At 42.1% G+C, this 13,309-nt stretch overlaps 1 protein-coding gene across 1 annotated transcript in view; it reads right to left on the bottom strand.

Annotated features, from left to right (window-relative positions):
- Nucleotides 1-600: 600 nt before the first annotated feature.
- vat1 (vesicle amine transport 1) overlaps nucleotides 601-13,309 on the bottom strand; it is a 47,005-nt gene continuing 34,296 nt past the window's right edge. The window contains exon 6 of the mRNA XM_078223986.1: nucleotides 601-7,263. Within this exon, the coding sequence (XP_078080112.1) occupies nucleotides 7,177-7,263 (87 nt within the window). The 3' untranslated portion in view covers nucleotides 601-7,176. The remainder of the gene's footprint in view (nucleotides 7,264-13,309) is intronic.

Raw genomic sequence — 13,309 nt, 5'->3', positions numbered from 1 at the left:
GGATTCTATTCTATGAAATTTCTTCACCCAGAGTAGTGAATCTGTGGAATTCACTTCCATGGAAAGTAGTTGAGACCAAAACGTTGTGCGATTTCAAGAAGAAATTTGGGGAGGGGAGGAGGGGGCGGAAAGCAAGATCAGGATATTGAATATCAGCCATGATCAAAATGAGTGACAGAGCAGGCTTGAAGGGACAATTGGCCTACTTCTGCTTCTAGATTCTATGTTTCTATACAAGTTCAAAAGCAAATTAATCGCCACATCTTTGAAATAAAAGGAGTCAAGGCTGCAATAAAACGAGGATGTGGAGATGCCGGTGTTGGACTGGGGTAAACACAGTAAGAGAGTTTTAACACCAGGTTAAAGTCCAACAGGTTTATTTGGTAGCAAATACCATTAGCTTTCAGAGTGCTGCTCTTTCGTCAGATGGAGTGGAAATCTGCTCTCAACAGGGCACAGAGACGAGGAAACAGAGGCAGGCAACGTGTGGAGAAAAACAAGTTAAATTGATGACCTTTCATTAGAACGGGAATGTCTCAGACCCGAAACATTTAACTCTCTCCTCAGATGCAGACCGACCTAGAGTATTTCCAGCATTTATTTCAGATTTGCAGTTTTGCTCATGTGTCATCCTTTTTGAGATCAGTAATTCCAGTCAAAACCTTTGGGTTTCATGTATGCATTTTATTAAACATTTAAGGCATATGGTAACACCTGGCATAAACAGCATTACATTTCATAGTATCCATCTAAACAGCAACTGCACAGTTTTAACTGTTTCACAGACAAAAAGCAGCTTTTAGTACAAGATTAAAACACTGAATAAACCAAGCGCCATTAATGTTTTGACCTGTTTTTCAAAAAAAACAAAGACAGTTTGTGCCTTCAGTGACTTTCCAGTTGCAAGACCCTTTTGAGACTAGCTGTGGCCAAATAAAATCCCAATTGGGGCATGTCAAAGCAATGGTGTTTCATATTTGGCATAAATCAACTCTATTCTAATCCAAGGGAAGTGCTGGGGTCTATTTTGATCACTGCCTTATAAAGATTTAATATTTTTCCCATTCTATGTGCAGTATTGCCAACATAGTATACTGTACTGATTATCCTGGATTAAAAAAAGGAAATCCCTCTATGAAACCCAAGAGAAACAGGATTGGAGTTTCTAGATGGAAGGCATGTTACCCCATGCAAGCTCTTGAGCAAAACTGATACCCACCTATACACTGAGCCACTCATGAGCACCAAATTTTACTTACAGCCATCCTGAAATGAAGGTTTCAAAAACAGTCCTTATAAACTCAGCAGTTAAAGCCACCGTCACTGTTAGAAATGTTCAATCTCCAATTTAACTAAAGTGAACTATTGTGAATCTTGAAGCTATTTTATGTTGAGAAACCTCATCTGCGACTAGAGGAAGGAGGAAAACAAAGACAGCTTGCATGCAAAGACGCATCATTGGAAGATAGAAGTAGTCACGTCATCAGATCTAGCATCGTCAGCCCAGGTAACACCCAATGTGCTTTAACTAAGACAAACTAATGCCAAGTCATTTTTAAAACGGAGGGCCACACGTGAACGGTTCATGAAAAAGCATTCGCAACGTCTCTACCCAGTCTGGCCTCCAGTCCCATTCCAAATTTAGAGAACTGTGCTCCCAAGTTGTTGAGCAAGCTACTTAATTGCAGCAAATCAAGGCAAACCCACATCCATGGAATGAACCTCATTCTACTCCAGCCACAGAAGGTGCCTCCATACAAACAAAGGACTCATGCGAGTAAAGCAGGTTTTTGTTTTGAAACAAAGAACAAAATTCATTCAAGTTCTGTGCTGTCATATTAAAATGGTGACTTATGCATGACAGAATAGAACCCACAAAATCATAGGTGGGAATTATTTGAACAGGGAAGTGGGCAAAAAGCTAATGTTTTTCAATTCAAAAGCCAAACTGTTACCAAGGAAATCGAGCTTCACAGACATTTCATACAATTGACCACCTCTGACAACCACTTGGAGCCAAACGGTTCCCTCCCATAACTCTTTCCCCCGTCCAGACAGCCAGCCAGCAAACCACAGCTGCAACACTGACCGAATGTTTCTCACAGCACCACTCCAACAGCTGTGTGTAGTCACAGATTAAGCAGAGTTAAATCAAGGCTCTTCAAACCACTGTGTACACTCAAGAGGCCAGATTTGTGAACCATGCTAAGTGACCAGCAGGGTGCCGCAGGGGCAAGTGTTGAGTCTGTAGTTCCGAACTTTGGTTTTTTTGGCGGGGGGGGAAGACGGGCGAGGGAGGGTGATCTGCACAGTACTTATGGTGGTGGGGTGCAGTTATACAAAAACCAGTGTAGGTGGTAAATAGGCAAGGTATACATACAGAATTGGACTGCTTTCATACTAGTTGTAGTTTTGCAACAATATCAAATTTCAGTAAAACCCAATGGTCACTGGGGAGATTGAATAGCAACAAAATTTAACTGCTATTGAAATTCATCTCCATCCATTGCCAATCATTTTCAGATGCATCCTGGGTGCTTGTGTGCACAGCAGCAAGATGTGTATGGAACCAAGAGACTTACAGAATTAATGATAGACCGCATCCTTCAAATATGCATTTGCTCAGACTGCAATGAAGAATTGGACTACCTTAAAATAAAATGGCATTATGCTTTATGGCACTTTTTGGACCAGCTTCTTCCAAGCTGTTACCATGGCTACCATACTAGTCTGGGAAAGTCTGCCATGTTGCAACTAGCTGGACAGCACAGACATCAATTGCAATATCCCAATCACAACCAAATGAATACCTTATGCTGGAATGAGCCCACAGTTCCCTTCCAAAATAGAAAGGTTTAAAAGGTCTTTGCAATTTAGATATTATTGGAATCTGAACACCCACTCATGTCAGAATGTACACAGGGCTGCTAATCAAAAAAGGGACTTGCAACTGTAAATCAAAGATAGCAGGTTTACATAAGCCACATGAAGGCTAATTTGGCCCTTTTAAATCCTGACAATGGACAAAAGTTTTATTTAGAATTAGTCCCTTTGATGTCAAGCTCAACCACAGAAATGGTTCGAATCACATTCAGAATCAACTGGTCCCCTGGTTTTTCTCAAGTCATATTGGCACATTTTAAAGTTAAGACATTTGAGTAGCTGCTCAGGCTCAGCTTTGAATAAGGCATGTGAAGTTTCAAACTACCTCAGTGGACAGATGAGTGGGTGCCAAATTTTCTTTGGGAGGGATGGAGGAAAGAGAAAGACAAATACTTGACTGGCAGAAGGCTTCCTGGTTCAATGCCTTTCCAGTAGGGGTTGCCACACTGCAATAGCAGCATGCCTATGAATACAGAAACCAGCTGCATAACTTCCCTGGGCCTCAGTCTATGTTGAGATAACTTAGGACCCCTTTAGCCAAATGGATCAGCTACTTGCTGGAGCAGAGGAAAGCTACAGGAGGCAAAAATGCATTGCCATGTCAGCTACAATCACTCCCTCAACAAAATCCAAGGACAGTCTGCACCAAGTATTCCCAATGCAGTAAACTGGTTGGTGGAAGGGGGGGGGGGGGGGGGGAGAAAAGAGAGACAGAATGGGACTGAGTGGAATAATGAATAGAAAGTTATAAAACAGTGACCAGTGAAATAAACAGCCAAAAGTCACTCAGTTGTCTGAGATTTTGCTTGACAATAACCTGGTTGGTTCCCAAATTGTTCCAAGTTACAAGTCAACATGTCAAGAAACATGTTCCCTTTTTAGCCAAACACAAGACTTGGGCCAGGTCCTTGGTACCTCTACAAAGAAGCTCATCTGTCCACTTGGGCAATACATCATGATTCCAAATGCTCAAATACTCTTTGGTCCCCAGTTATTTCTGTAATGTTGTAGATTTTATTTGGTAAACAAGACATGTCCCCTTTCACATCACATTTTAAAAAAGAAAACCTTAAAAATCTTGGCATGTATCCAAACTAATTTTTCCACTATTTCAAGAATAGTACTCCCTCTCCATTAACATAGCACAAGAAAGGGATTAGGACAATAAGGCAATGTGATAAAGAGTACAGAGTTAAAAAGATTATCCAATTAATGAAGCTTTTGTAGCCAAAACATCAGTTGGACATTTTGACAAGGATTTATTTCTTACACCATCACCTCTTGCTTACCTTTTATCTATGAATTCTCAATCACATTCCCTCTCCCCAACAGAATCCAATCCATCCTTCATGAGAGAGAGTCTACACAGAGATCAGTGATCTCTTCAGTTTGATCCAGGGTGCTGAAGGATTAGGACACTTTCAGATGACTTCTTGTGTCAAAGTCATCCTGTAGGGCAAAAGCTTGTTCATTGCTATTCTGTAGACCACATTCTGATGTACAATAGGTACGGAGTAATCTGGCAAACATTTCCATGTAGAAAAAGGCTTTCCTGGCCCTCAAGACTTGCAATTTTAGTTAACTAACATGTAAACAAGTGGTTTTAGATGGGGTTGGGGGAATGTTGCGATGAACCCAAATATTTCAAACCACGGAAAAAAAAGACTCAACTACTGCAACTTATCCTAGGAGAGCTCATATACTCATTTATCCTAGGAGATTTGTTTATGCTAATTTACTCAACCCAACTCCAAGAGTTGACAAAGCCTACATGCATTAAGCATGAAACCACATGTTGGCTTTCATTCTCTGCAGAGTTGTGGGTCTAGGTTATATTTGATTTTTTTTAAAAACATGTGAAATGCCAAGGACAGATAGACCCCTCATTACCAAAAGAGTTGTCCATGGGAGTCTCAAAGTGGAGTGGCTTCATTGGGTAGAGCTTCACAAGGTTGAACTAGTTTCAATACTGACAAAATATATTTCAAACACTCATCTTGGAATCTATGCACGCTTCTCTATAGATTTTTCCAGTGTTAGTTAGAATGGAATAAAACTAGTCGAGTATTCACAAGGCACTGGATTTGTACTCCGGTTTGGCAGGCATTTGAAGATTTGAGAGGCAGAGGTTACCATTAGATATATTGTTACCTCCAGCACAAAAGACACTAACAGTATTTTAAACTAATATGCAACTTGAACACTTGGGTCTGAATTTGGCATTTTGTCTTGCCTAAAAGCACCAAGTTGTTAAATAAGCAGTCAAGTGCCCCGTGCAGAATAATGCAAATAAACCCTATTGACAAATCTTGAGATATATTTAGCCTCATACAGGGGATGGAATGTGTAAAGTAGAGATGCTTATCTAAGCACTAACCCAAAACAAGAAAATAATTTTGGCTCTAGTGCAGGATTGAGTGCTTAGTTGGAATCATTGCTCAAGTGCAGGAGGCAATTGTGCTAGTGCCACTACTAAATCCACATTGTAGCCATTAGTCCAAGCCTACGCAGCTGATGCAAAAATATAGGCAGAATACATGCTTTAAGAGGTCCAGCATCCAGCCCCGTAGAATTACACTTCAAGCTCTTCTGTAATGTAAACAGAGCAAAGGAAGTTTCTTGGAGGAACTCGCATTGGTCTTAGTGGCTCAAGTTGCTCAGTCAAGGGGTCACCAATTGCCTTGTGTCATGTTACGATTTAAATCATAGATCCCAGATGTGCATAGCATAGACAAGCCACCTGGTTTCAAGATCGATTTGCCAAAGCATGGAATGCAAACAGATGGTGTTAGATCATTCCAGGACAGCTCCTAAACAGTTGGAGGCAATGGTCCAAGATATGGCCAGAGTTTTCATTCTAAATATGGATCCAGTTCAAGTACATTTATATACCTAGTCCCTGCACCATGCCCCTAATTTACCAGTGCACCTTCTACGCTCACTAAAGGTCAGAGGCTATCGCTTACACCAGCCAGGAAATAGCAAGTAAACAGGGGAAAAAAGAAAACCTGTTAAAACAAGAGCAAGGCACGGTTAGTGCAGTTAGATCTGCATGTATTTGAGGCGTACCTTTAACACAACAGCTCGAAGCAGCACACCCATTTGGAAAGGACAAGGGCAGAAGTGCATGGGGAAAAACAAAAAGTGGCTGGTTATTAATTCCAGGTTAGACCAAGTAGCACAGAAATAAATTATTACCTTTGGTTAGACCATAGCTGGGAACGTGCAACAACTTCAGGATTTGCTCATTTTAGGGAGAACGGGTCATTTTAACTGGGAATTGGCGAATTAAAACTCTGGTTCAGATTAGGTTTCAGATAATTGAAGAACAATTAATCGTTAGATCAATGCAGAGCAAGATCAGGCTCCAATGAAATAGTTAGTGGTTACTGTTTCTATAGCGACGATTGATACGAAAACGAACGCTGGTGTTGTTCTAGGTGATGATTTGCTATTCATTGGGTTATAAACATTCGCTGAGCCAAATCAACCTGGATCAGTGCACAACCCCAGCTACAATCCTGGTAAACACACATTTCATGAGATCAACTGAAATAAAGCAAATGGGAGTCCTTCAAACCTCACCCCCCCACCCCCAATACAATTAACATTTCCATGGGTTCAATCTAGTCTCTGGACTGTGAATCAGTTCGTACTAACCCTTTAGGTTTCACACATGGACAGATGGAATTTGAATTGCAGATGGTAATGAATAATTGAATCAAATAAAAAAAAAGACAGGGGAAAACACAAGGGGGGCATTTGCTGCACAGGTTACATGTACAGCAGATGGTGGAATTGGAGCATAGCTGTATGCCGGTAGTACCTCCAACTTCAAGGCTTTTTACAATTACACCAACCCATGCTGTCCACAGCAATTGGTCAAACCTGTGCCTCTGATTAAAGAATACATTGTGAATCTGTTTCAGTTTTATCCTGCTGGATCTTTGATCTATAGTATTAGAACCATTCACAGTAGTTTTGAATCATTGGAGAAAAGGGTGCCAAGACAGAACGAAGTCATGTCAATTGGAGAGGTTGAACAAATTTGGAATTGAACATTCTTGGGGATAGGAAATAATAAAAATTTGTACGAAAAAGGCCCATTAATAGGGTGGTATCCTGCAAGCAGCAATCCAGCTCTAAATAATCAGATTACAAGGAGCAGTGAGGATTGGCTTCCCTGCTTCAAGCTCAAGTTAGTCATCTGTCCATCTTCAGGTCATAAAAGGTTAGAACTTTTTAAACTAATTTACAAATGTTATTCCCTGCCTTGTATCAGAGGCAGCCAGACTAATCTTCAGTCTTCTTTACTTCGGGGACCAGAATGACTTTTCCAATGTTTTTGCGTTCCTGCATTTGCTTCATGGCATCCCCAATCTGCAAAGTAAAAGAAATGTATTTACCTTTCGAGAACCTGCATTGTCAACTCAAAATGGTTCCTTTTCTAACAAAAAGACACCATTGTGTCATTACAACTCTCAACAGCCCCAATGGATTACTTGAGCAATTTTACTCTGAGAAACTTGCAAACCTTGACCCAAAATCAAGCCAAACTGTATTGTAATCGCTCCAGTTAAAATTAACACAATGGGAGAACTTCAGCGCCTTGAGAGCTGAGGCACAAATGGTGGAACAATTACACCACCAATAATAAACGTCATCCAAATATTCCCCACCCCAATCACCATGAAAAGAAACAGAGGATACAAAGTGTGCACTTTCCAGTTGCCAATTAGCCCAGTAGTCCTACAATACAAAGAACAAGGCTACTTGGAGCAAGTGGAAATTCAAAATAGAACCTTACTTGCTAGGTGAGTCATTGGCTGCACCACATGGGCCATATAAAGCAATAGCATATTACCAAGCATGAAAAAAAGTTATATCCACAAAGCACTAGGTCCCGGCCGAAGTCCCCCACTATAGTTTAAGCTGTGATCATTGAGTCACCACATGGCACCCTACACAATATTGCTGAAATCAAGTTCAGCAATTACTGACAATATTGCAAGTAGAATTAAATGATGGAGCACTTTGTTCTGATCTACAATTGGACCAGTCAAATAAAGAACAAAGAACATAGAAAATTACAGCACAGGAACAGGCCCTTTGGCCCTCCAACCCTGCACCAGCCATGCTGCCCGACTTAACTAAAACCTCCTATCCTTCCAGGGAATATATCCCTCTATCCCATCCTATTCATGTATTTGTCAAGCCGCCCCTTAAAAGCCACTACCATATCCGCTTCCACTACCTCCCCCAGCAGCAGGTTCCAGGCACCCACCACCGTCTGTAAAAAAATCTGCCTCGTACATCGCCTTTAAACCTTACCCCTCACACTTGACTCTTCCACCCTGGGAAAAAGCTTATGACTATCCACTGTCCATGTCTCTCAATCTTGTAGACTTCTATCAGGTTGTCCCTCAACCTCCATCATTCCAGTGAGCTAACCACTGTGCTATCATGCCGCCCGGTTCTGCCATTTACTGTATTTCCTTTCTGTATTAGACCTTCCAAAATGCATTACCTCACATTTGTCCGGATTAAACTCCATCTGCCATCTCTCCGCCCAAGTCTCCAACCAATCTATATCCTGCTGCATCCTTTGATGGTCCTCATTGCTATCTGCAAACTTACTAATCAAACCAGTTACATTTTCCTCCAAATCATTTATATTACAAACAACAAAGGTCCCAGCACTGATCCCTGAGGAACACCACTTGTCACAACCCTTCATTCAGAAAAGCACCTTCCACTGCTACTCTGTCTTCTTTGACCGAGCCAGTTTTGTATCCACCTTGCCAGCTCACCTCTGATCCCATGCAACTTCACCTTCTGCACCAGTCTGCCATGAGGGACCTTGTCAAAGACCTTACTGAAGTCCATGTATTCAACATCCACTGCCCTACCCTCAATCGTCACTTCCTCAAAAAACTCGATTAAGTTAGTGAGACACAACCCCCCCATTTCACAAAACCATGTTGCCTCTCACTAATACATCCACTTATTTCCAAGTGGGAATAAATCCTGTCTTGAAGAATCCTCTGCAACAATTTCCCTACCACTGATGCAAGGCTCACCGGCCTGTAATTACCCGGATTATTCTTGCTACACTTCTTAAAAAGGAACAACAATGGCTATTCTCCAATCCTCTGGAATCTCCCCTGTAGCCAGTGAGGATACAAAGATTTCTCTCAAGGCCCCAATAATTTTCTCCTTTGCCTCAGTATTCTAGGGTATATCCCATCAGGCCCTGGGGACTTGTCTACCTTAATGTTTCTCAAGAACCCCAATACATTCTCCTTTCTGATCTCAACATGACTAACATCTAAACTACTAGCATCATTGTGTACATGCATGTAGTGGGTGGGGGGTAATGAAATATTTAATATAGTACCAATTTGGAAGAAATTACTTCAAAATTTTAGTGTCACAAGTAGGCTTACATCAACACTGCAATGAAGTTACTGTGAAAATCCCCTAGTTGCCATATTCTGGTGCCTGTTCGGGTACACCAAGGGAAAACTTAGCATGGCCAATCCACCTAACCAGCACATCTTTCAGACTGTGGGAGGAAACCCACAGACATGGGGAGAACATGCAGACTCTGCACAGACAGTTACCCCTGGCCAGAACTGATTAAGCACTTAGCAAACATTTTACCAATGACTCTACAAGCCTGAGAGCAGTAGCTACCGACTGATTTGCAGCAAGCACTGGAAGGTCATACATTGATGACCAGCCATTAAAATGATAGATGGGGTGGGGGCAAACTTACAAATATGTTCTGATAATGAGGAGTTTTGCCAAAACTGGGAAACAAAACCTTCTAGAGTATCACCAAAACAAAGGGCAAATATTAATTTGTTGCACAACAGGGTCATTTAAGTAACACCCTCAAGGGTGGAAACCAGAGCACCTGGAGGAAACCCACGCTGATACAGGGAGAACGTACAAACTCCACACAGACAGTGACACAAGGCCGGAATTGAACCTGGGGCCCTGGCGCTGAGAGACAGCAATCCTAACCACTGTGCCACTTCAATGGCAATGGCTAAAGTTCTAGCCATTCCCGCCACTCTGCATTTGTATAGCACCTCAAATTGACCAAAAATGCCCAAAGGTGCTTCACAAAAATTTCCATTAGGTAGATTTCCACCACCCCTCCTTCATTCTTTAATGGGATGTGGGTATTGCTGGCAAGGCCAGCACTTTGCCCATCCCAATTGCCCTTGAATTTGCATGGCTCAACTACCCTCTGAAGTGGCTTGGCCAGAGTCAACCACATTGCTGTGGGTCTGGAGTCGCTTGTAGGCCAGACAGGGCAAGATTCTCTTCCCAAAAAGGACATGAGTGAACCAGGTGGGCTTTTAAACAAGTGGTAGTGACCATGAAACTATGACCAAAAGGCTTGGTCAGCGAGGTAGATTTTAAAGGCACATCCAAGTGAGGACATAGTGAAAAGGGAGAACTTCAGGGCCTTGTGAGCCAAGGACACAGCCAATGGCTGAACAATTACAAAAATCAAGGATGGTCAAGAGGCTAGAATTGGAGGAGAAGTGTAGAAATCTGGAAGGGTGGAAAGCCAAAGGAAGTTGTAGAATGGGAAGGAGGGACAAAACCATGGAGAAATTTGGAAACAAGGGTAAGAAATTTGAGCTGCTCCTGAATCAGGAACAAAACATAGGTCAGTAAACACAGGGGTTGAGAGACAGGGGCAATGGGGGGGGGGGGGGGGGGGGGGGGGGGCGTGGGAGACCAGTCAGGAGTGCACTGGAATAGTTAAATCGAGAGAGAGAACAGGGATAAAGATTTCAGTGGTGGGAAAGCTGAAGCAGCTGGAAGAGTCAGGTAATTTATGAAGGTGTTAGGGGCAGTGCAGAGGCAGAGTGGTTAGCACTGCTGCCTCACAGCTGCCAGGGACCCTGGTTTAATTCCAGCCTCGGGTGACCATGTGGAGTTTGCATATTCTCCCCATGTCTGTTTGGGTTTCCTCTGGGTGCTCCGGTTTCCTCCCACAGTCCAAAGATGCGGAGGTTAGGTTGATTCGTCATGCTAAATTGCCCCTTAGTATCAAGGGGACTAGCAGGGTAAATATGTGGGGGTACAAGGATCGGACCTGGGTGGGATTGCTTTCAGTGCAGGCTGAATGGACTCCTTCTGCACTGTAGGGTTTTGATGATTCCGAGGGGAAATAGGCGATTTGGTGATGGTAATGAGGATGCATTAATGACGTGCTTTTTCATGCAAGGGATATCCCAAAAACTTCAGTCAAAAATTGACGCAGAGCAAGGGAGAGATTTAGTAGGGGCAAGTAAAAGTTTTTGGGGTTACATGGGTGTTAAAGGAGGAGAGAACTTGAGTAAATATTAGATGTGGACATAGATGGTCTTGTGACGGAAAGGATTTCTGGCTGGAAGCTTAGTTCAGAGGTAGCGAGTGTTTGCCATCAACTCAATGGTCACTACCACTTGTTTAAAAGCCCACCTGGTTCACTCATGACAAAAGGAAGTTGTATTTTCTTCTGTTCACAACACCATTTTCACTAAGCAAATTCAATGATGTTAAAGACACAAGGGCGAATGCAGTAACACATTGGCGCTAATGAATTTACCTAGCTAGTCTGGAAAAGAGCAAAACAAATCATGGGATATTCCTAAAATCATCTGAGATTAATTCAAAGGCTGTCTTTCAGCCTTTCAAATATTGTGCCATTGTAACCAAGATTGTTATCCAATCCCACACATGCTCTGTTTCACCTCTAGCTCAGAGCTGACGCCAAACAGCACTCGAACCAGACTGGTCACCTGACATGCTAATTCAGCATAAACCACCCAACTTGAAACTTGACCTAGTTTAGTAACTGCAGGGCCATAAAGAGAGTAGATATTTCAACCATTGCCAGTAAACCAAGTTGGCTCGCTTGCTGGCCGTTTTTTATTAAAAAAAAGACAGAAGTTTAAAATAATTTCACATGCAAGATAATTCAATCTAAGAAACATTCCAAGACTTATCAAGTTTAACCCCTCAACATAATTCAGGAAGAGAGCCAAGTGACAATCCATCATCAAAAAGGATTTTAAAAAAAATGTTTTATGCTTTTTTTTTCTGCCATGCATTTAAAAAGTGGGCAGGTACCTGCCAATAGACAAACTTCATGACCTATTGAATTCACAGCAATTATTCTTCAAAGAGGATACAATCAGTATAACACCAGCTATCAACTTGCAGATGGTTATTGTTGGGAAGGACTAGGAGGAATCAATACAAGTTGGTCAGCAAACAATCAGTATGCTGCCATACATATTGCAGAACGTGGATGCATTGTAGGTTCTCAGGAAAAATAGAGGGGGAGCCGGGCTAAGCAGGACAAGCTAATGAATAAACTTTACAGAAGTGTCACAAGTAGGCTTACATTAACACTGCAATGAAGTTACTGTGAAAATCCCTTAGTTGCCACACTCCAGCACCTGTTCGGGTACACTGAGGGGGAAATTTACCAGGGCCAATGCACCTAACCAGCACATCTTTCAGACTGTGGAAGGAAACCGGAGCAAACCCACGCAGACACGGGGGAAGAACGTGCAGACTCCGCATAGTAACCCAAGCCGGGAATCGAACTTGGGTTCCTGGCACTGTGAGGCAGCTGTGCTAACCATTGTGCCACTAGTTAGAAAAACAATGGTTTAATGAGAATTAGTGAAATGAGTCACTGTGCTTTCTGGAATTTGCTTTGTTATTTTGAGAAGTTAAAAAAGTTTTTTTAAAAAAGTCTTGTCCAAGTAGAGATAGAAAAGGCTCGAAAGTTATGTACATAAAGGGAGCCAAAAACTATTAAACTGACCAATGAGAGGGTGACAAAAAAAAGCTCAAAGTTTAAAGTGGAAAAACAGAATTAAACCACTTGAAGCACCAAACAGGAATACAGATGTTAAAAAATTAGGTAAACCTAGGGACCAGAATACACAGCATCCAGTGAGCTTGATATCAGTGTGAAACCTCAATTCTGAGAATGGAATTGTTCTAACACTCCTGAAAATAAGTTTAAGGTGGGGTGGAGAGAGAGGAGGCCTTTCACAAACTCGTAGTTGACTCACAGCAAGACAGAGGCGTGAGATAATGTCGCTTTATGAACAAGGTTATGCACACAATGCAGAATAAGTGGGATATGCATGTTGCATTTATCCTCAACATTGTAATTTCCTGACCTGTCAAAACAGCCAAAAAAAGTCAAAACGATAAGACTGAATACAACAGATTGCATTCTATATGGAAATGGCAAACTGCACCATCTTAAAGCGGCCACAGATGACACGCTAAACATTTGTGCTGAAACAGGATGGACAATGAAGCAGATGTTCAAGTGTGCAGCTCTCCAACACCTCCGATACAAGGCAACAGCACCCCAGCTGCCAATTACTTGGCT

This window comes from Mustelus asterias, chromosome 11, assembly GCF_964213995.1.
Source record: "Mustelus asterias chromosome 11, sMusAst1.hap1.1, whole genome shotgun sequence".
In the NCBI taxonomy this organism is placed as follows: domain Eukaryota; kingdom Metazoa; phylum Chordata; class Chondrichthyes; order Carcharhiniformes; family Triakidae; genus Mustelus; species Mustelus asterias.
Note: the sequence above shows the minus strand (reverse complement) of the source record. Positions and strands in the feature narration are given on the sequence as shown.